The sequence below is a fragment of the Mesoplodon bidens genome (assembly GCF_964165515.1).
Source record: "Mesoplodon bidens genome assembly, chromosome: 4".
Classification (NCBI taxonomy): Eukaryota; Metazoa; Chordata; class Mammalia; order Artiodactyla; family Ziphiidae; genus Mesoplodon; species Mesoplodon bidens.
In genome coordinates, this window is record NC_138160.1 from 111,842,249 (window position 1) to 111,865,192 (window position 22,944).

The 22,944-nt window shown below is 45.8% G+C and overlaps 1 protein-coding gene across 6 annotated transcripts in view; it reads right to left on the bottom strand.

The window, feature by feature from the left end:
- The window catches only part of ACSL6 (acyl-CoA synthetase long chain family member 6), a gene marked incomplete at its 5' end in the record, with an annotated part of 63,462 nt that extends 54,923 nt beyond the window's left edge, over nt 1-8,539 (bottom strand). For all 6 annotated transcript variants that reach the window (XM_081231570.1, XM_081231572.1, XM_081231571.1 and 3 more), the window contains one exon: nt 8,491-8,539. In XM_081231570.1, coding sequence (XP_081087696.1) covers nt 8,491-8,539 — 49 coding nt within the window. The remainder of the gene's footprint in view (nt 1-8,490) is intronic.
- Nucleotides 8,540-22,944: the final 14,405 nt, after the last annotated feature.

Sequence of the window (22,944 nt, forward strand, 5' to 3'; positions counted from 1 at the left end):
AAGGAGAAGCGGCAGGGGAGGGCCCACTGCTGGCAGGCCCACACCTCTCCACCCGGGTCTGTCACACGAAAGTGTTTGTATTCCTGCTGCTGCCTCTGGCACCCGGCCAGGCTGGGGCTGTTCTCACCGGAAAACAAAAATCTCTTTCAGACCAAAGCAAAACGAGGCCCTGGCTGGCCCAGGAAGGTTGCTGGACGTTGTTCACACCGACCCACTGAGAGCACTCATCGCTTGGATTCTCACTGAACCCACCACTTTTCCAGAGGGAGCTGGAGGGAGGCCTCTGCGGCCGCTGCAGAAAGAAAGCACTGCGTCAGGCCAGGGTGGGTGGGACCAAGAAATGGGATCGGCCCATTCTGAGGCTCTGTTGTTTTGTCCTTTTCAGAAATAGTAATGACTGGGCCTCAGGTAGCAACCTTTTTTTAATGAGGGAACTTCCGGCAATTCTCATGGTGTTGATGGTAAATGTGGACAGTAAACAAAAGCCCTGGCAGTGCACTGACAGGACTTTGAAGAATGGAGGTCACATGTCCTCTCTGCCTGCTGCCCCGAGTGCTGCTGCCACAGGTGCCCTCCAGCTGTGGGTGGGGTTTGTGACCCAGAGCCCAATGTGCACAATCACGCTCCAGAGCTTGGACTCCATCCCCCACAGAGGCTCCTCGACAAGGTCAGACTTCAATCTTGTTCAGACTTTCAGAGGCCAGAAATGCTGCTCTTCTGACACCCTAGGGTCACCAGGAGCTGTCCATTAACCATGGCACAAATATATAAATGTCTGTATCTATATCTATCTACTTAGTTTTTAAACAAATGTATCAATAACAAAACAAAACCCAACCAAACTGCCAGCATATTTTATTGCAAGATAGATGGAAGAACATGATCTCAGAATAAAGGAGAGTCATTGGACTTGAACAACTCAACAGTGTTGCCTTCATTTTCCACATTTTTTTGGAATGTATTGTTGCAAATTTCCTCATTACACGTAGCATCGTGGATGATACTGAGTGAAGAAACCAGGCACAAAATAGTGCACACTCTAGGCACTATTCTCCCACATAGAGACAGGACAAACACAGGTGAGGCTAATCTATGTGTACAGCACAAAGCTTATAACCTATGAAGCATGGCTGCTACTCAGACTCCCATTAACAGGAGACAATGACACAGCAAGATCTCAATCACACGTATGATCATTTAGCCTGAGAGGAAATCTAGGACAAAACCACCCGGGAGCTGATTCTGAACCAATAGGAGGGTTTGTAGATGCTCCACAGATCTCCTGCAATCCAAAGGAAACAGGCCCTTGTCAGCCTCTCAGCCCAGAGAAAATGCCCATCTTTGATGACCGTGCACTGCTGCCTCCCTCCTCAGGTCCTCCTACTGTCAGCTGGGGCCACACAGTGTGCCCATGAAGCCCAGAGACCAGGCATGTCTCTGGGACGGTTCATGTGGCTGCCCCAGGGAGGAGAAGCAGGAGGTAGAGGAGAAAGAGAAAAGAAACGTCAGTCCAGATGGAAAAGGGGTCTTCACAGGTCACAGCTTTCCCTGCTGCCTGACCTGTGGCGAGGAGATCAGGGACACATGTACCCAAATCTCCCAACAGCCCACTGGCCAGGGAAAGGCCAACCTCCCTTTCTCTCCACCATGCCAGGCAGAGCCAGGCTGAGGGGGAGGCAACCTGCAGGCAGGGTGGGGGCTGAGTATGGGTGAGTCGAAGGTGTCCCCCAGGGAAGCACATCCAATCCATCTGCGCAAAGGTACATTCTCCACCACTAAGCAGGGTCCTGGGGTCTAGGTGGCTTCATGCAGCTAGGGGACACAGAAGAAGGGCCAGAAACACTGCTCCTTCCAAAGTCAAGAGGGGGACTTCCCTGGTGGCGCAGTGGTTAAGAATCCGTCTGCCAATGCAGGGGTCACAGGTTCGATCCCTGGTCCGGGAAGATCCCACATGCTGCGAAACTACTAAGCCCATGCGCCACAACTACTGAGCCTGCGCTCTAGAGCCCGTGAGCCACAACTACTGAAGCCTGCGTGCCTAGAGCCCCTGCTCTGCAATAAGAGAACCCACCGCAATGAGAAGCCCACGAACTGCAACGAAGAGTAGCCCGTCACTCTCTGCAATTAGAGAAAGCCTGTGCAGCAAGGAAGACCCAACACAGCCAAAAATAAATAAATTAGTTAAACAAACAAAGTCAAGGGGTCACTGCAGGCCTAGATGGGTCCTCCCTGAGGCCCCCTTCTCCATGCTGATACCTGCTTTCCTCTTATTGGTCTCTAGGGCCTCACCATCAGCCTCTGGCCAACCTCCCTGTCCCATCTCACTGGCGGGCCCACATCCCATCTTGCTGCCCTCTTTGTCCCAGCTCTGGCTACCTTCCCATCCCCATCTCTGTCCTTGCTGTGTGGCCTCCAGTTGGCCTTGCTGTCTACTCTCTGGTTGACCTTACTGTCCCTCCCAGCAGCCCTTCTGTCTATGTGCCAGGATATACAGTCAGTGCCCAGAATGGTTTATAGCCAAGGCTGGGGCAAGGGTGAGTGGTCAGGAGGAACCCCACTGGGGACTCTTCAGCCACCAGAACAATCTAGAGAAACAAACAAACAGGGAAAACACACTAGTGGTAAAAACAGGGCTCTGCAGCAGGATAAGTCCTGCTCAGTCCCTGATTATCTACCTCCTGAGCTGGTAGGTCAAGCTGTGGTACCCTGGGAGTAGGGCAGTGTTGCCGGTGTTGATTAGTGGGCTCTGTCTCAGAGCTGCCCACTCAACCTGGGCCTGCCTGTCCTCTCTCTCCATTCCTCCAATAGCCATCAATCACTAGGTCTGTTCCTGGCCCTAACAGGTGCCAACCCAGATTTGCTTACCCCAAGGTCTGGGAATGGATGCTGATTGTTACCTCACTGGCACCATCCAGGCCTGGCTTCCTATTCTAAAGCTCCAGGAGACAGGTACCTCAGAATGCAGGCCTGAATGAGCAGATGACAGATCAGAAGCTAACCACCCCCAACTCTCCATGGACACCCCCAGGCATCCCTACTCCCCGGAGTAGCTGTCGGGAGAGGAAAGTTCTCCAGGAAGAGCTGGTAAACAGGCACAGATGGGACTTCTTGGGATTTGAAATCTTTCAGGCTCTGAGATTACAGATTGGACTTCTGAACAGATAGCTCAGCTTGGCTCAGAATCTGTCCAAGCCCATTTCCCATCCTCCTACTTCGGCCTGTCACAGATCCCAAGCCTCACACGAATCAGGAGCCACACAAAGTAACTGGGTCTGAGAATGACCACACCAACTATGGGCTCCTGGAGCTGCTGAGCAATTATGTGGGACCCCCCCTGGGCCTCACCTGAAGGCCAACCCCAAGGGCCCAAAGTAGCATCTCACTAAGAGTGCTCCCCTCCTGGGGCCCAGTGGGTGGTTAGTGGGGACTCTGGCCAGGCCAACGCAGGAGTGGGGCCATCACACCAGATCATCCAGTGAGCTGAGGACCTTGACTAGGGCCTCCTTTCAGCTCTGCTTGGCCGGAGTTCCCAGCCTACTGGGAGACTGGAAACTTGGAGCTCTAAGGAAACAACAGAATCTCATCCTCAGAGAAGACTATCTTCTGTGAAACCAGTCACACCACAGCTGCGAGTGTGGTCATTCACTCACTCTGTTAATTCAGCAAACACTTCTGGAGCACCTCCTTCTGTTCCGGGTTAACTGAAGCCTGATCTGACTCTGCCTGCAAGGAGTTCACACCTGTTTTCCCCTACAGCTTCTACCATATTGGTGATATCCCCCAGCTAGGCATGGAGCCTGGCACCCAGTAGGAGAACACTCAAGGTCTGTTGTCAGCCAATGGACTTGCAGTGAGAAAACACCTCATTATTAAGATAAATTATTCTCAGGGAATTCTTCATATCATTCATTTATGCAATCAACACTGATGCATACTGTGTGCCAGCCCTGGCTTGGGCACAGGGAGGAGACACCCTGGCTCTGCCCTCAAGGAGATCATAGGGCTAGTAGAGGTGGCAAAAGACTGTAGTTCAGTGGCATGTGTGCCACCAGGAGATGCATGCGGCTTGAGGAGTGTAGGGACAGTGTCACCTTGGCCATCCACATGCCCAGTTTGGGCCGTATGTCCTTGATGCAGCTACCACACAGAATGAAGCCTGTGCTGCCTGGCCTGGCCTTCTAGTGCCCACAGAGGCCAGCCCTGGAGACCCCGCTGGCTGAGCAGAGTCTGTCCCTAACTCTCATTGATTCATCTTCCCAATCTTTTCTCACACGGATCCCTCTGCCTGGAACGCCTTTTCTTTCCCTACCCCCTTTCTGCACGTCAGAATCCTGCATCTCCTTTGAGGAAGGCTTAGCTCAAGGTGTAATAACTTAAGCTAACATTCCTTGAGCCCTTTCCTATGTGCCAGCGCCTGCTCTTTGCTCTTTACACCTGTCTTCTCTTTAAACCCTCCCCATCCAAGGACTGCTCCCTTGTCTGTGCCCACTGACTTAGCCTGCTGGAGGGGCTCAGGCCCTGCCTGATCCTGCCTGATCCTCCGGGTCCCTTCTTGGCCTGGCGTCTGAGCATGTGGTCTGACTCACAGCTCTCAGGAGTTGCTTCACCACTGAACCTCCTTGTGTCTTTGTGCCGCATCTATTAAATGGGGATAACAGCACCACAGTGTGCGGGTAAGATTAAAGGAAAGCTTGGGGAACTGTAGAACATGGTGCTGGACACGTGATGGGTGCTCAGGGAAACAGCAGTCAAGTCAGCATGTTTGCAACAATTCCCCCATGAAAACACTACTCCCCGCCAAAAGTACTTCATTCAACGAATATCTGAGTGCCTACTATGTGCCAGGCACTGGCTAGTTACACACTGCAGCTTCTGTTACACCAATGCCTGTAACTTTGGCCTCTTTTTGCAAACTCCTCATGCTCACTTATCCTGCATGTTGTGTGTGGGGGACAGTCCTGGGTCCCATCTGGGGCTGTAGCTGAGCCAAGTTTGGACTTCTGAAGGTCAACCCAAGAGCCCCTGTAATCACAAGGGACAGAAAACCAGCCAGAGAGCAGAATGGCTGGGCTCTGCCACCCCCTGGTGTCAGTGTGCTCTCACTGGGAGCACCCCTGTATCCTACCACGGGCCGGGGAGGGAAAGAAGGCACTGAGGTACGAATTCTCCCACACAGTGGTGCACCATGTGCAAATCCAGGCCTTCTTTTGTGAGGCGTGGCCTCAGATGTTCTGCCTGGTGCCCCACCATCTGTCAGGGTCCTGGCTGCCTTCCTGGGCCCCCTGGGATGGCCCCAGACCTCACACCAGTCCTCCACCCTAATGAGAGCAGGGGTGTGGGGAGAATCTGATGGGGCTGGGCTGAGCTAGGCTGTGCAAGTCTGCACCTACCCTGGATACCTACAGTCAGGTTGCTGCCACACCAATCTCTGCCACCAGGGCCAGCCCCCATTCCCCCAAGGGTCACAGCTAGGGCCTCCTACCTTCCCCTTCCTGGAACCCAGCCTCAACTGGGCCATCCTTGGGCCACAGTTATTCTCATCCATAACATCACAACAGCCTGCCACTGCTCTCCCAGCCTCCACCCTCCTCCTTCTGGCTCAGCCTGGCCACTGCAGCTAAATTGAGGGCTCCTCTGCCCCCCTAAATAAAACCCTCTTCTCTAGAATCCCCTCCCATCCAGACTCCATCCTGACTCCATCCCCTCCTACAAGCTAGGATGCTCAGGCACAAGACCCTAAAGACCCACCTCCCACCACAGTTCTTCCTGCACACTTTTGCTGGCCTGATTTTCTATACCTGGGGTTTGGCCTACCTGACTCTGACAAAACACCCCTCCCTATATGCTGCAACTCAGACGTCACCGATGGTCAGGTATATGGTTGCACAGCCTGGACACTGTAGAAGGACACAGGGCTGCATCAGCCTAGAAATTCATCCACCAGGAGGGGAGCCTCTTTCTACTTTGTACAAGGGTGCCATATAGGCAGGCAGAAGTGCCAATCCATTGCTCCCATAGTCCTCTGAGTGCTCACAGCACTGAGACCATGTTCTCCTGGGCCAGGCACAGCATCTGACTCACCACACTGGATCTATTTTGTTTCTTACTCAACACACAGGTGGGATCTGGGCTGGCCTCAGCGGGGAACAGGACAAATACAGCCCTAGGTCTCCTAAGGCTCAGAGCACATGTCTGCTTCCCCCATATAATCAGTTCCTCCTCCAGGTGGCTCCCCTCTACCCTTCCCTTGTCTCCCTAGGGCTGGATTGGGTGACAAATGGCACATAACTCTACAAAGAGTAACATCACTTCAGGGGGCCTCTCCTATTTCTAACTGAGCCAGAGAGATCTGGCAGCTGCCATGGGACCCTGGCGATTACAAGGCAGAATGTGTTCTCAGTGTTAGCCTAGGCGTCCTCTCTGCCCTCAAAGAAAGGCTGGGGTCCAGGCAAAGTCCCAAGCAAGGTGGACATGATCTGGGAGTGCCACAATGTGTCTGAAGTGGGTACCACACACCAGCCTCAGTGTCTCACTCTTACACCAAGTATGGCATCTTTGAGGAATTTCCTGTACCCACTGAGAAACTTGGTCTCTAGGGAAGAAGCTGTCACCTGTACCAAGAGTCACCCTGCTTGACTATTCTGAGGCCCCTGAACAGTCTTTCACTGAGGCAGTTTCCCCATTCTAGGAGGTGCCTGACCGCTTTGGGAAACACTCCACGCTGAAGCAGGACAGAAGACCAGTTTGAGTTAGCATCTGCCGAATCCCACTTTCAGACAAGCATCCCGCACTGTAAGGACTTTTTTTCTCAGAGGCTGATGACTCCTGCCACGTGTGGCTCTGTAGCCTCCAGGCACTTCCCTGTAGCCACAGACGACCAAGGCTCCAGAAAGCTACCCTTGGACCCATGGCTGGGTGGGGGCCTCCTAAGGGTAGGGCAAAGGGGTCCTGGCACAGGGAAAAGGTTCTGAGACCATCATCCAAGCAATAAATGGTGGCTGTTACTATCATCATCATCATCATCATTACCATTATTTTGATGACTCCTGCCCTTTACCCTTAACCCTAGCTCTAGCTCCAACCCTGCCTGTTGGATGAGCACATCAGGCCCAGAGTGCCCCTGTACGGATTGTCCTCAGACACGGCAGACAGAAGGAGCTTAGGGAGCTGAGGGGATTAGGGAGGCCTCACTCTCTCCCCAGCTCAGGGGAGGTGTCCCTGTGGCCTGACTCAGGGCAATGGTGGCTGGGGTTGCCCACCATTACCTGGCCTACCAACCCTCTAGGTTCAAGCCTGATACCAGGAAGCACTTAGCAATGATGAATCAATTAAAACTCAGATCTAAATCCTAATCTGTCAGATATTCCGTGTGACATTGGGCAAGTCAATTAACCTCTGAACCTCAGTAAAAAAAAGAGCACCACCAACCTCCTAGGATTTGCTGTGAATATTAAATAACACAGGCAAAGTTTCAGTTAAGGATTTCAAAAGGGTCACCTTCCTTCCCTTCTTTGGCTCAGAAAGAACCTTACTACCTCCTCTGATGATGCTCTTTGAGCATGAAATAATAATAAAACTAACATTCATAAAGCAGTTGCTCTGGGTCAGGTCCAGCTTAAAGCCAGTTTAAGGTTCGAGCACTTCACATACATTATGAGACTGAATTTGCACATGGGGGTATGGGTGGGGGTGGGTGGAGACCCTTTAGTGGTATCATAACCTAGAGGAACCCAACACTCACAGAGGGGAGTGGCTGGTGTAGGCAGCAAAACTGGTGGATGACTGCGCCCTGGGTGAGAGCCCAGGTTCTTTGTGGGGAGGGGGTAAGAGGGTTGGGCCGGGATTCAGAGGGGGTCCTCAAGGTTTCTTGAGAGGATGCAGGGGTGAGAGGCTGACTCCTGTTAGGGGGAGATGTGGGCGCTGGCAGGGTGGGGACACAAGCCATGAGCATAGCTGAGGAGCCAGGTGAACCCTGCTTTACAGAAATCGTGCATTCCGGCTGAAGGGTGGGCAGGAGGGGTTTTGAGGAGGCCCTCTCACCAGGATCAGGAAGCCCCAGGTCAGTCCCGGTCATGTCCTTGACCTGCTGTGGGACCTCGGGGTCCAACACCTTCAGGGTCTGCATCCTGGAGATGGACAAGGATGAACCGGCTGTCCCTGGACTTGGCCTTGGGGGACGAGTGGGCTCAGGGCCTAGTCTGCTCAGCGGATGGTCCTCACTATAAGGGGCGGAGGGAGTCGAGAACCGGAGGGAAGTTGTTGTGAGGTCTCGGAGAGCAAGGCCCCTCATTTTCACTGACACAGGCACTTCCCAAACGCGGCCCGGAGCCCGCCAGAATTTGGAAGGGGGAGACCTGGGTGGCCCAGGGTAGTCCTGAAAGGATGGCTCGGCAGCCGGGGCTGGGGCATCACCCCTAGCCCGGGACCAAGACCCCACAGCGTGCCAGGGATGAGGGTCACAGAAGAGGACGGGGGGAGGGGGAGACTTACCCGAAAACAGCCAGAGGGAGCCCCCCGACACGAGGAAGAAGGTCAGCATGTCAGTCAGCGCGACCCAGATGGGCCCGGCACTGCCTCCCCGGCCCACAGCCCCGCAGCCCCAGCAGAAGCCGCGCAGCCGCTCCCGCCGGGTATTTTTAGCCCCCGCCCCCCCCCCACCGGCTCCGCAACGCCCCGCCTCCGCGCGCGGCTGCGGAGTCTTGGCGGGAGGGGGAGGGCGCCACGGGCCCGCTCTGCACCGGAGCCCCCTTCCAGCCCTCTACCAGCCCCGCCGCGGTCCAGGTCCGGGCGCTCCGCACGCTCACAGCCGCGTGGGAACCGCCGAGACCCCGGGCGGGGGAGGGGCCAGGCTGCAGAGCCGACCGGCCCTCTCCGCCCCGCCTAACGTCACGACCCGGAGTTCTGGGGAAACCGCCAGGAGAGGGCCGCACGGGCGACGAGCGCAGGAGCGCGACGCCGCGCGCACCCCACCAACGCGCGACCCTTACCCCTAGCCAGCGCGATGCTGGCTTTTATGGCTGGGCGGGCTCGGGTGGCAGAGAGGTCGCGGTCACCTGGTCTAGGAGGCACACTTGCCGGTGGGCCGGTTCCCGCTGACGCTAACGCCCCCTAGGACCCCAGTCTGCAGACACCAGGAGCCTCTGGATGTCAGGTCTGCAAGCCAAAGAGGAGAGAGGGCGGTGAGGGTCTATTTAGGATCTGGAAAAGGGGCAGCTACGCCGGATAGTGCCCATATTCTCTGGGGACCTCAGATCTTTCTGGGAAGATTGGATCTGAGGCCACCCAAGGTCACAGGAGGCTCCATGTGGTAACAGGCTGCCACACAGGGTCACATGAAGTCACAGGAAGCCACATGGAATCACAGGTGTTCCACCAGAACACAGGCAATCCTGGTCTTCACACACAATCTTATGTGGCACATGAGGTCTCAAAAGGCCCCTAGTAGCTAAAATGAATGGCCACATAGGCACCCACGGTCACAGATAGCCACACTGAGCGAATCTACTGACACCAGGTTTTGGTGAAGGAAAGTACAGTGTTTATCGCAGTGCTCCAAGCAAGGGAGTGGAAGATAAACTTCAGATACACTTCAACTTGGTCTTTGAGTTAGGATTTTTTTTTTAAGAACAAACAGGCTGGAATTAATTGTCTTGTGACATTTCTTCATTGTAGTTTTGAAAGTCAGGATGTCCCTGGTTTATGATGCTCTGGCCAGGTGGTCCATGGCTTGCAGTCTGTTAGCTCATCTTGCCCTGGAGAAACAACCTGAGTTTGTATATTAATGATGATATCTCTAATAGCTTTTAGTACATTAATAATGTTATCAACAACAGCAATTTTAGTCATCTGATTCTGGTTGATTACTGTTTAGTTAGCAGAGGATTGAGGTCAGAGGGGACAAGAAAGGGGATAAAGTTTTGGGTAGAGAGATTAATCATAAACTCAGTAAAGGAACTCAATTTTAGGGGTACTTGGCTTCAATCCTGAAACTGAGCGGGGCTCTGTGGGGCTCCCAGGCACAGAGGTTTCTTTTTGTCCCCCATTTCTTGTAGGCAAGACTCCAGCCTCCGTGACCTTCCCGGAGTTCCAAAGGGCAGATTCAAACAGTTGCTAATGAAGGGAGGAGCAGCCAAGAAACCACCTGAGTCAAGATTAGGAGACCTGACCATCTGAGACAGCACACACCCTAATCTTGTCAGCAACCCCACCCTTGGGAAGTATTGTCATAAAACTCCTCATCAAATCGTCCTGGGTTGGGACACATAGTTTTTCGAGGCAGGAGCCCGCTGCGTCCCCCTTTGCCTGGAAAAGTAACAAAGCTATCCTTTTCTACTTCACCCAAAACTCTGTCTCTCAGATTTGATTTGGCACTGGTGTACAGAGAAGTTGAGCTTTAGGCATCAATTCCCACTCCTGTTTTAACTTTCCCCCAAATCTTTGAGGGAACAGAGTGATGACTATTCTATTTCCTGCTGAAATGGGGCACAGTCCTGCCTCAATTTGGGGAATGGAAACATTGCATACCAAGTTGGACGTGTTTCCGAGTTCCAGGTCTTAGACCCGAGACTTATGTGATTAAATTTTAGTCCCCTGGTCCACCATTTTGGTGCAACAGCTTATAGCACATTTTATTTATTTATTTTTAAAAACATCTTTATTGGAGTATAATTGCTTTACAATGGTGTGTTAGTTTCTGCTTTATAACAAAATGAATCAGCTATACATATACATTTATCCCTATATCTCCTCCTTCTTGTGTCTCCCTCCCATCCTCCCTATCCCACCCCTCTAGGTGGTCACAAAACACTGAGCTGATCTCCCTGTATAGCACATTTTATAATCAGATAACCAATTAGAAGTAAGAGGAGGAGTGACAACCCAAACTTTAATAAACCTTGGAAAATAGATCTCATTCCCTGAGGAATTCAGGAGAATAAGCCTGAAAACCAGCCTGGTCCTGGTACTAATGGGGAAACTTGTAGCCAGGTAGCCAGTTTCCTAATTCTGTGTAAGTAAGTTTTAACTTCTGATGTGGTATTAACATATACATAACAGGAGCTATTAGCTACTACACATATGTTTCCTTTTTCTGCTAAAATCTATTCTAAAGCAATTTTATTGTCTAGTACTAGTCTGGCTAAAGAATCTAATGCCTTCTGCTGGGAGGCTAAAGCTGTCTCATTTGTTACTAATATTCCTAAAGTAAGATCAAGATTTCATAGTCACCTTGAGACCATAAGGTTGCAGTTGAGGGCTGCTAGCAGATATTGAGAACAGCTGGTGGTGTTCTTGAGTCTGATACAGTTCAGAAAATTCAAGTTCTCAGTAATATAGGAACAAGTCTGAAACCATGGCCACCCAGTTCTATTTGGGATGTCCGAAACACAGTTACTCTATTTTGATTTCTAAATGCAATTTTTTCCTTAATGGTTAAAGCAGATGTAATACAATGTATGTTCAATAAGCCATAGAATAGGCTGTTCCAGTTTAATTTAAATGATGTATAAGCCAGAATGACTTTTCCAGACCTCAATATGTGAAAATTTCTTTGATCATTTACCCTTTTGTTTGCAAATCTTTCGATAGATCAAAATATTTGTTCTGTGATGCCAAGATGATCGCTGCCTCCCTGAATCCATCATGTCCCTCAGTGCTAGACCTCCTTTTTGTTTATATATATCTATAGCTATATCTATATAGATATCTATATCTACTATATCTATCTATCTCTATATATACATAGAGAGAGAGAGATGCCTAGTTATCTACATTGGGTGAAAACTAATCAGACATAGTGAACAAGTTCAGAGGTCTGATTATGGGGAAACATTTTATAGGATATACATTTTATCCATTACACCAAATTGTCACACAAATATTGTACATGTGCTTTTACAGAAGACTTAAAGCAAGCAGTGATACATGTCATGAGCAGTTATACTCTGATAACTTCACTAGAGAATTTTCCTTCTATCCTGAACATTGGGGCAACAGTATGGTTAGAAGTAAAATAATAACTTTCAATTTTGATAGGAGACAAACATTTGGTAAACAGTTCAATTGAATTAGTAAGATGGGTCTTACAGACCTGGTCTAGATTCTTGGGTCAACAGTCTACCACTGTTGTCATCTTCTTCTCCTTCTCATCTTGATGTGGGTGTCATTTGCGGTCAGTAGTCCTTTCTATAGGCCAGTCCAGTGAAGACACCCTTCTTACGTGGGAAATCTGAATTCAAGAGTCAATTCCTTTCAGTTTTGCTGTGCAAGAGCTACTTAAGAGTACCTAATAAGGGTCTTTTCATCTAGGTTAGAGACAGTCCTTTAACTGATGCCTTTTCCAGGATGAATAATTTCCTGGTTGCAGGTCATGGGGCATCTGATCTTCATCCAAAGATAAGCTCTGATAAGCTTCAGAAACAAATTTAGAGTGTCCTTTTAATAATTCAATTAAACTTTACAATAATGTAGTATAATAACAAGGAGTTATCTGGGAAGTGAGTCTTAGGCAGTAAATACAGTTCTCAACTAACAAAAATAGAATTTAATATCCACTGGAACATAATCTTTTTCTCTCTAAAATTACCCTCATTTCTACCAAATATAGCCAAATTAAGACTAATTTGTCGGGCTTCCCTGGTGGCGCACTGGTTAAGAATCCGCCTGCCAGTGCAGGGGACGCAGGTTCATGCCCTGGTCCGGAAGATCCCACATGCTGCGGAGCTACTAAGCCCGTGTGCCACAACTACTGAGCCTGTGCTCTAGAGCCCACAAGCCACAACTACTGAGCCTGCATGCTGCAACTACTGAAGCCTGCGCCCCTAGAGCCCGTGCTCCTACAACCAGAGAAGCCATCGCAATGAGAAGCCCACGCACCAAAACGAAGTGGGCAACGCCCGCTGCAACTAGAGAAAGCCTGCGTGCAGCAACGAAGACCCAACACAGTCCAAAAAAATAATAAATAAATAAATTAAATAAATAGAAAAAAAATTTTTTAAAGACTAATTTAAAAAAATAAAAATAAAATAAAAAGACTAATTTGTTTGCAAAATAAGTCTGGTTTTAGTAAACTTGGCCTGATTATTTACAAAAGTGTAATTGATCATATAGGCTCTTTTAAATCAGCTGTGCTGGAACTTTTCATAAGGAATCTCAGATTGAACTTTTTAAAAGGACTCTCAACGCCAGGAAAGCCACGCCAGCCAAGGGCTTATCATAGATTCTGCTTGTGACATCTATAGATTTGGGTGAATTCTTCTCTTCTCGAGGCCCCCCAAATACCTTGAGATTCCTGCACCTGTCAGGAGGTGATCTTCCTTATTCACCTGATAAGGCTGCTGGAAACCTAAGAGTTTACAATTTCTGGAGGGATCAGGTAGAGAGAAAAGATAAATGTTTCAGTTCTGCTTATGAAGGTGTAATTTATCAAGTTGCTGGAAGTCATAATTAGCTTAAGGGGAAAGCTTTGCTTATATCTGGAAAACACAGATTAAAGTCAGTAATATTTCAGATAAAAACCATTTTAAAAAACCATTTTCTCCAGTTCATTCAGTCCTATGTAATGAATCCTGTTTCTTAACAGTTTTATGCAGCCATCAGGATTCTTTTTTCTTACCCAGTTCAGTGGCATAATCTGCAAGATATCAGAAACCTGTACTTTCTGTGAATCTTCTTGAAGATGAGGCATTTTTTGCAAAAGCATTATAGTACAATAATAACTATCTATAAATGACAAAAAACTTCAAAAGGCATCATTAAAGATCTTATTACAATGCAACTGACAAATAAACTTGGTTACTGCTATGACAGACAACACTGTAAGATAATAACTAGAATTATGACTGATAGCGTTTTACTAGGGCATACCAGATTTTTTAGGAATTCCATATAATTTCTAACATATCTATATTAACAATATTCACCCATACAGTATAACCTGAGAATGTTTATCACTCTTTGACAATGCTTCCCATGTAATTTAAAATACCAAATAATCCTAGTTAGTTTAATATCTCTCTCTGAGGTTCTTCAGGGGCCCTTTAGAAAACTCAAAGTTAGCTAGAGGTCAAATGAACTTTAATTCGAATTTGACCTTTGGGAAATTTATCAAAAATAACAAAAAGTTTCAAAACACTTGGTCAAATAGGGTCATAGGTCACTGTGAAAGAGTACTTATTCACTTAACCAAACTGACAATAAAAGATATCAAAAGCAAATACAAAGAGTTACAACAAATTTCTTAAAAGCTTGTAAAGAAACTTATAATCTGTTACCAAAAGCAGCTCATTATTAAAAAAACAAAGAACAAAAACCCTTTGTTCTCTTGACAGAGAGAAACCAAATTCAGGTTTTTCACCATCTTACCTTTAATATTAACATTGATTTACTCAAATTCATTCTGATTTTAGTTACTCCTGACCACACACAGAATTCCTTTCTTCTTTTTCTCTAGGAATTTTCTTTATATTTCCACTCAACTTTTATGTTTTTTTTTCTTATTAGTCATCCATTTTATACACATCAGTGTATACATGTCAATCCCAATCTCCCAGTTCATCACACCACCAACCCCCCACCACTTTCCCCCCTTGATGTCCATAGGTTTGTTCTCTACATCTGTGTCTCTAATTCTGCCCTGCAAACTGGTTCGTCTGTACAATTTTTCTAGGTTCCACATATATGCATTAATATACGATGTTTGTTTTTCTGTTTCTGACTTACTTCACTCTGTATGACAGTCTCTAGATGCATCCACGTCTCTACAAAGGACCCAATTTCGTTCCTTTTTATGGCTGAGTAATATTCTATTGTATATATGTACCACAACTTCTTCATCCATTCATCTGCTTATGGGCATTTAGGTTGCTTCCATGACCTGGCTATTGTAAATAGTGCAGCAGTGAACATTGGGGTGCATGTGTCTTTTTGAATTATGGTTTTCTCTGGGTATATGCCCAGTAGTGGGATTTCTGGATCATATGGCAATGCTATTTTTAGTTCTTTAAGGAACCTCCATACTGTTCTCCATAGTGGCTGTATCAATTTACAGTCCCCAAAACAGTGCAAGAGGGTTCCCTTTTCTCCACACGCTCTCCAGCATTTGCTGTTTGTAGATTTTCTGATGATGCCCATTCTAACTGGTGTGAGGTGATACCTCATTGTAGTTTTGACTTGCACTTCTCTAATAATTAGTGATGTTGAGCAGCTTTTCATGTGCTTCTTGGCCATCTGTATGTCTTCTTTGGAGAAATGTCTATTTAAGTCTTCTATCCATTTATGGATTGGGTTGTTTGTTTTTTTAATATTGAGCTGCATGATCTGTTTATATATTTTGGAGATTAATCCTTTGTCTGATGATTCATTTGCAAATATTTTCTCCCATTCTGAGGGTTGTCTTTTCATCTTGTTTATGGTTTCCTTTGCTGTGCAAAAGCTTTTAGTTTCATTAGGTCCCATTTGTCTATTTTTGTTTTTATTTCCATTACCTTAGGAGGTGGATCAAAAAATATCTTGCTGTGGGCTTCCCTGGTGGCGCAGTGGTTGGGAGTCCGCCTGCCGATGCAGGGGACACGGGTTTGTGCCCCGGTCCGGGAAGATCCCACATGCCGTGGAGCGGCTGGGCCCGTGAGCCATGGCCGCTGAGCCTGCGCGTCCGGAGCCTGTGCTCCGCAACGGGACAGGCCGCAACAGCGAGAAGCCCGCGTACCGCAAAAAAAAAAAAATATATATATATATATATATCTTGCTGTGATTTATGTCAAAGAGTGTTCTTCCTATGTTTTCCTCTAAGAGTTTTATAGTGTCTGGCCTTACATTTAGGTCTTTAATCCATTTTGAGTTTATTTTTCTGTATGGTGTTAGGGAGTGTTCTAATTTCATTCTTTTACATGTAGCTGTCCAGTTTTACAAGCACCTCTTATTGAAGAGACTGTCTCTTCTCCACTGTATATCCTTGCCTCCTTTTGTCATAGATTAGTTGACCATAGGTGCGTGGGTTTATCTCTGGGCTTTCTATCCTGTTCCATTGATCTATATTTCTGTTTATGTGCCAGTACCATATTGTCTTGATTACTGTAGCTTTGTAGTATAATCTGAAGTCAGGGAGCCTGATTCCTCCAGCTCCGTTTTTTTTCCCCCAAGACTGCTTTGGCTATTCGGGGTCTTTTGTGTCTCCATACAAATTTTAAGATTTTTTGTTCTAGTTCTGTAAAAAATTCCATTGGTAATTTGATAGGGATTGCATTGAACCTGTAGATTGCTTTGGGTAGTATAGTTATTTTCACAATGTTGATTCTTCCAATCCAAGAACATGGTATATCTCTCCATCTGTTGGTATCATCTTTAATTTCTTTCATCAGTGTCTTATAGTTTTCTGCATACAGGTGTTTTGTCTCCCTAGGTAGCTTTATCCCTAGGTATTTTATTCTTTTTGTTGCAGTGGTAAATGGGAGTGTTTCCTTAATTTCTCTTTCAGATTTTTCATCATTAGTGTATAGGAATGCAAGAGATTTCTGTGCATTAATTTTGTATCCTGCAACTTTACCAAATTCATTGATTAGCTCTAGTAGTTTTCTGGTGGCATCTTTAGGATTCTCTATGTACAGTATCATGTCATCTGCAAACAGTGACAGTTTTACTTCTTCTTTTCCAATTTGTATTCCTTTTATTTCTTTTTCTTCTCTGACTGCCATGGCTAGGACTTCCAAAACTTGTTGAATAATAGTGGTGAGAGTGGACATCCTTGTCTTGTTCCTGATCTTAGAGGAAGTGCCTTCAGTTTTTCACCATTGAGAATGATGTTTGTTGTGGGTATGTCATATATGGCCTTTATTGTGTTGAGGTAGGTTCCCTCTATTTCCACTTTCTGTAGGGTTTTTATCATAAATGGGTGTTGAATTTTGTCAAAAGCTTTTTCTGTGTCTATTGAGATGATCATATGGTTATTTATTTATTTATTTATTTATTTATTTTGGTACACGGGCCTCTCACTGTTGTGGCCTCTCCCGTTGCAGAGCACAGGCTCTGGACGCACAGGCTCAGTGGCCATGGCTCATGGGCCCAGCCGCTCCGCGGCATGTGAGATCTTCCTGGACCGGGGCACGAAACCATGTCCCCTGCACTGGCAGGCGGACTCTCAACCACTGCGCCACCAGGGAAGCCTGATCATATGGTTTTTATTCTTCAATTTGTTAATATGGTGTATCACATTGATTGATTTGTATATATTGAAGAATCCTTGCATCCTTGCGATAAATCCCACTTGATCATGGTGTGTGATCCTTTTAATGTGTTGCTGGATGCTGTTTGCTAGTATTTTGTTGAGGATTTTTGCATCTGTATTCATCAGTGATATTGGTCTGTAATTTTCTTTTTTTGTAGTATCTTTGTCTGGTTTTGGTATCAGGGTGATGGTGGCCTCATAGAATGAGTTTGGGAGTGTTCCTTCCTCTGTAATTTTTTGGAAGAGTTTGAGAAGGATGGGTGTGAGCTCTTCGCTACATGTTTGATAGAATTCACCTGTGAAGCCATCTGGTCCTGGACTTTTGTTTGCTGGAAGATTTTTAATCACAGTTTCAATTTCATTACTGGTGATTGGTCTGTTCATATTTTCTGTTTCTTCCTGGTTCAGTCTTGGAAGGTTATACCTTTCTAAGAATTTGTCCATTTCTTCCAGGTTGTCCATTTTATTGGCATAGAGTTGCTTGTAGTAGTCTCTTAGGATGCTTTGTATTTCTGTGGTGTCATAACTTCTCCTTTTTCATTTCTAGTTTTATTCATTTGAGTCCTCTCCCTCTTTTTCTTGATGAGTCTGGCTAATGGTTTATCAATTTTGCTTATCTTCTCAAAGAACCAGCTTTTAGTTTTATTGATCTTTGCTATTGTATTCTTTGTTTCTATTTCATTTATTTCTGCTCTGATCTTTATAACTTCTTTCCTTCTGCTAACTTTGGGTTTTGTTGCTCTTCTTTCTCTAGTTCCTTTAGGTGTAACGTTAGATTGTTTGAGATTTTTCTTGTTTCTTGAGGTAGGCTTGTATAGCTACAAACTTCCCTCTTAGAACTGCTTTTGCTGCATCCCATAAGTTTTGGATCATCGTGTTTTCATTGTCATCTGTCTCTAGGTATTTTCTGATTTCCTCTTTGATTTCTTCAGTGATCTCTTGGTTATTTAGTAACATATTGTTTAGCCTCCATGTGTTCGTGTTTTTTATGTATTTTCCCCTGTAATTCATTTCTAATCTCATCTCTAATCTCCATTCAGCAAGCCTGTGTCTTTTGGTTGGAGCATTTAATCCATTCAAGTTTAAGGTAATTATCAATATGTATGTTCCTATTACCATTTTCTTAATTGTTTTCGGTTTGTTTTTGCAGGTTCTTTTCTTCTCTTGTGTTTCCTGCCTAGAGAAGTTCCTTTAGCATTTGTTGTAAAGCTGGTTTGGTGTTAGCTTTTGCTTGTCTGTAAAGCTTTTGATTCCTCCATCAAATCTGAATGAGATCCTTGCCGGGTAGAGTAATCTTGGTTGTAGGTTCTTCCCTTTCATCACTTTAAGTATATCATGCCACTCCCTTCTCGCTTGTAGAGTCTCTGCTGAAAGATCAGCTGTTAACCTTATGGGAAGTCCCTTGTATGTTATTTGTCATTTTTCCCTTGCTGCTTTCAATACTTTTCTTTGTCTTTAATTTTTGCCAATTTGATTACTATGTGTCTTGGCATGTTTCTCCTTGGGTTTATCCTGTATGGGACTCTCTGCACTTCCTGGACTTGGGTGGCTATTTCTTTTCCCATGTTAGGGAAGTTTTCAACTATAATCTCTTCAAATATTTTCTCGGGCCCTTTCTCTCTCTCTTCTCCTTCTGGGACCCCTGTAATGCGAATGTTTTTGCGTCTAATGTTGTCCCATAGGTCTCTTAGGCTGTCTTCATTTCTTTTCATTCTTTTTTCTTTATTCTGTTCTGCAGCAGTGAATTCCACCATTCTGTCTTCCAGGTCACTTATCCATTCTTCTGCCTCAGTTGTACTGTTATTGATTCCTTCTAGTGTATTTTTCATTCTGTTATTGTATTGTTCATCTGTGTTTGTTTGTTCTTTAATTATTCTAGATCTTTGTTAAACATTTCTTGCATCTTCTCGATCTTTGCCTCCACTCTTTTTCTGAGGTCCTGGATCATCTTTACTATCATTATTCTGAATTCTTTTTCTGGAATATTGCCTATCTCCATTTCCTTTAGTTGTTTTCCTGGGGTTTTATCTTGTTCCTTCATCTGGTACATAGACCTCAGCCTTTTCGTCTTGTTTATCTTTCTGTGTATGGTTTTTGTTCCACAGGCTGCAGAATTGTAGTTCTTCTTGCTTCTGCTGTCTGCCCTCTGGTGGATGAGGCTATCTAAGAGGCTTGTGTACGTTTCCTAATGGGAGGGACTCGAATTCCTTTCTAAAGATTTTTTTTTCCTCTTGCAAATCTTCTACAACTTTCTATATCTATATTAATTTGTCCCTTATTTTCTCTCCTATTTAGAAATAACCAGATTTCAGACAAAATTATTTTCCCTTAACAAGATGCCTTTCCATTCCTCATACCTTCTTTTTCCTTGCATACAAAGATGTTTTCCTTATTAATTTTTAGTTTTTTTTTTTTTTTTTTTTTTTTGCGGTACGCGGGCCTCTCACTGTTGTGGCCTCTCCCGTTGCGGAGCACAGGCTCCGGACACGCAGGCTCAGCAGCCATGGCTCACGGGCCCAGCCGCTCCACGGCATGTGGGATCCTCCCAGACCGGGGCACGAACCTGTGTCCCCTGCATCGGCAGGCAGACTCTCAACCACTGCACCACCAGGGAAGCCCTAATTTTTAGTTTTAATTACATATATAATTAGAATTCTCAACTCTTAAAAACCTTAATTTCTAGTGAAAACTAAGAAGTAAGCAATTATGAACTGTCTTACATTAGCATTCTGTAGATTGGCAAAATTATAAATATTATTTGTAATTTCTAAAAACATGTGCTTACTTTCCAAAAATGTCTTGGTGTGACACTAAACATATTTATTAATAGTTCTAAATATGTTTAGTGTCTCTGTAAAAGGAAGCCTATGTTCAGCAATTAATGTTCCAGTGTCTTATTTTATTTGGGAATGACCTAGATATTTTGAAAACTTTCATCACTTAATTTAGCAAAAATTTAAAATTTCAAGCAACCAAAAGCTGGAGACACTGTTTTTAAGCAGACATTCCTAAAACATAATTATCCTTGAAGAGTTTACCTAAAAACTTTTATCTCATTTATATTTAATTGACTTATAAAAATTTCATCATACCAAGTTATTATTTTTTTTGCTGACAAATTTTGTAACAGATATAATAAGACCTTATTTGATGTCTGGTAAACCTAGGTACGATAAAATTATTATACTTAATGTTGATAGCTCTAAAGACATGTCTGTATTTTCTTTTAATATTTATTTATGTATTTACTTGGCTCTGCCAGGTCTTAATTGCAGTACACGGGATCTTCGTTGCTGCGTGCGGGATCTTCCTGGCAGCATGTGGGATCTTTAATTGCAGCATGAGAACTCTTAGCTGTGGCATGTGGGATATAGTTCCCTAACTAGGGATCAAACTCGGGTCGCCTGCATTGGGAGCATGGAGTCTTAGCCACTGGACCACCAGGGAAGTCCCGACATGTCTGTATTAATTAAACCAGTTCATTTAAACTAACTTTAATACCAAATTTTAATTTAATATGAAATATTTCCAGTTCATGTAAACCTGAAATTCACTGGGATTAGTTACTTTTATATTTCTGGGAATTATGTATGCACTCAACTTCCTTTAAGCCGATTAAACAGAGCTATTTAGAAATTAATTTTGGCAAGACTGAGACGTTCAAGATGGCAGAGGAGTAAAATTGGAGGTCACCTTCTTCCCCACAAATACATCAGAAATACAACTACATGTGGCACAACTCCTGTAGAACACCTACTGAATGCTGGCAGAAGACCTCAGACTTCCCAAAAGGCAAGAAACTCCCCACGTACCTGGGTAGGGCAAAACAAAAAATAAAAAACAGAGACAAAAGAATAGGGATGGGACCTGCACCTCTGGGAGGGAACTGTGAAGGAGGAAAAGTTTCCACATACTGGGAAGCCCCTTCGAGGGCAGAGACGAGGGCTGGGCGGGAGGGGGAAGCTTCAGAGCCACAGAGGAGATTGCAGCAACAGGGGTGCAGAGGGTAAAGCGGAGAGATTCCCGCACGGAGGATCGGTGCCAACCAGCACTCACCAGCCCAAGAGGCCTGTCTGCTCACCCACTGGGGCGGGTGGGGGCTGAGAGCTGAGACTCCGGCTTTGGAGGTCAGATTCCAGGGAGAGGACTGGGGTTGGTGGCGTGAACACAGCCTGAAGGGGGCTAGTGTGCCACAGCTAGCTGGGAGGGAGTCCGGGGAAAAGTCTGGAGCTGCCTAAGAGGCAAGAGACCGTTGTTTCAGGCTGCATGAGGAGGGGGGATTCAGAGCATCACCTAAACGAGCTCCAGAGATGGGCGCGAGCTGCGGCTATCAGCTTGGACACCAGAGATGGGCAGGAGACGCTAAGGCTGCTGCTGCATCCACCAGGAAGCCTGTGTGCAAGCACGGGTCACTATCCACACCTCCCCTCCCAGGAGCCTGTGCAGCCCACCACTGCCAGGATCCCGTGATCCAGGGACAACTTCCCCAGGAGAACACACGGAGTGCCTCAGGCTAGTGCAACGTCATGCTGTCCTCTGCCACCGCAGTCTCGCCCCGCATTCCATACCCCTCCCTACCCTCGGCCTGAGTGAGCCAGAGCCCCCGAATCAGCTGCTACTTTAACCCCATCCTGTCTAGGGAGGAACAGATGCCCTCAGGCAACCTACACGCAGAGACGGGGCCAAATCCAAAGCTGAACCCCAGGAGCTGTGTGAACAAAGAAGAGAAAGGGAAATTTCTACCATCAGCCTCAGGAGCAGTGGATTAAATCTCCACAATCAACTTGATGTACCCTGCATCTCTGGAATACCTGAATAAACAACAAATCATCCCAAAATTGAAGCGGTGGAGTTTGGGAGCAACCGTAGACTTGGGGTTTGCTTTCTGCATCTAATTAGTTTCTGGTCTCATGTTTATCTTAGTTTAGTATTTAGAACTTATTATCATTGGTAGACTTGTTTATTGATTTGGTTGCTCTCTTCCATTTTTTTTTATATATATAGATATATATGTTTTTTTCCTTTTTCTCTTTTTGTGTGTATGTGTATGCTTCTTTGTGTGATTTTGTCTGTATAGCTGTGCTTTTACCACTTGTCCTGGGGTTCTGTTTGTCCATATATATATATATATATATATATATATATTTTTTTTTAAGTATAGTTTTTAGCACTTGTTATCATTGGTGGATTTGTATTTTGGTTTGCTTGCTCTCTTCTTTCTTTCTTTTTTCTTTTCTTATTACTTAAAAAATTTTTTAAATGTTTATTTAATTAATTTATTTATTTTTCTTTCTTTCTTTCTTTTTTTCTCCCTTTCTTCTGAGCCGTGTGGCTGGCAGGGTCTTTGTGCTCTGGTCGAGTCTCAGGCCTGTGCCTCTGAGGTGGGAGAGCTGAGTTCAGGACATTGGTCTACCAGAGACCGCTCAGCTCCACATAATATCAAATGCAGAAATCTCTCCCAGGCATCTCCATCTCAATGCTAAGACCCAGCTCCACTCAATGACAAGCAAGCTACAGTGCCGGACACCCTATGCCAAACAGCTAGCAAGACAGGAACACAACCCCAACCATTAACAGAGAGGCTACCTAAAATCATAATAAAGTCATAGACACCCCAAAACACACCACCGGACATGGTCACACCACCAGAAAGACAAGATCCAGCCTCATCCACTAGAAAACAGGCACCAGTCCCCTCCACCAGGAAGCCTACACAACCCATTGAA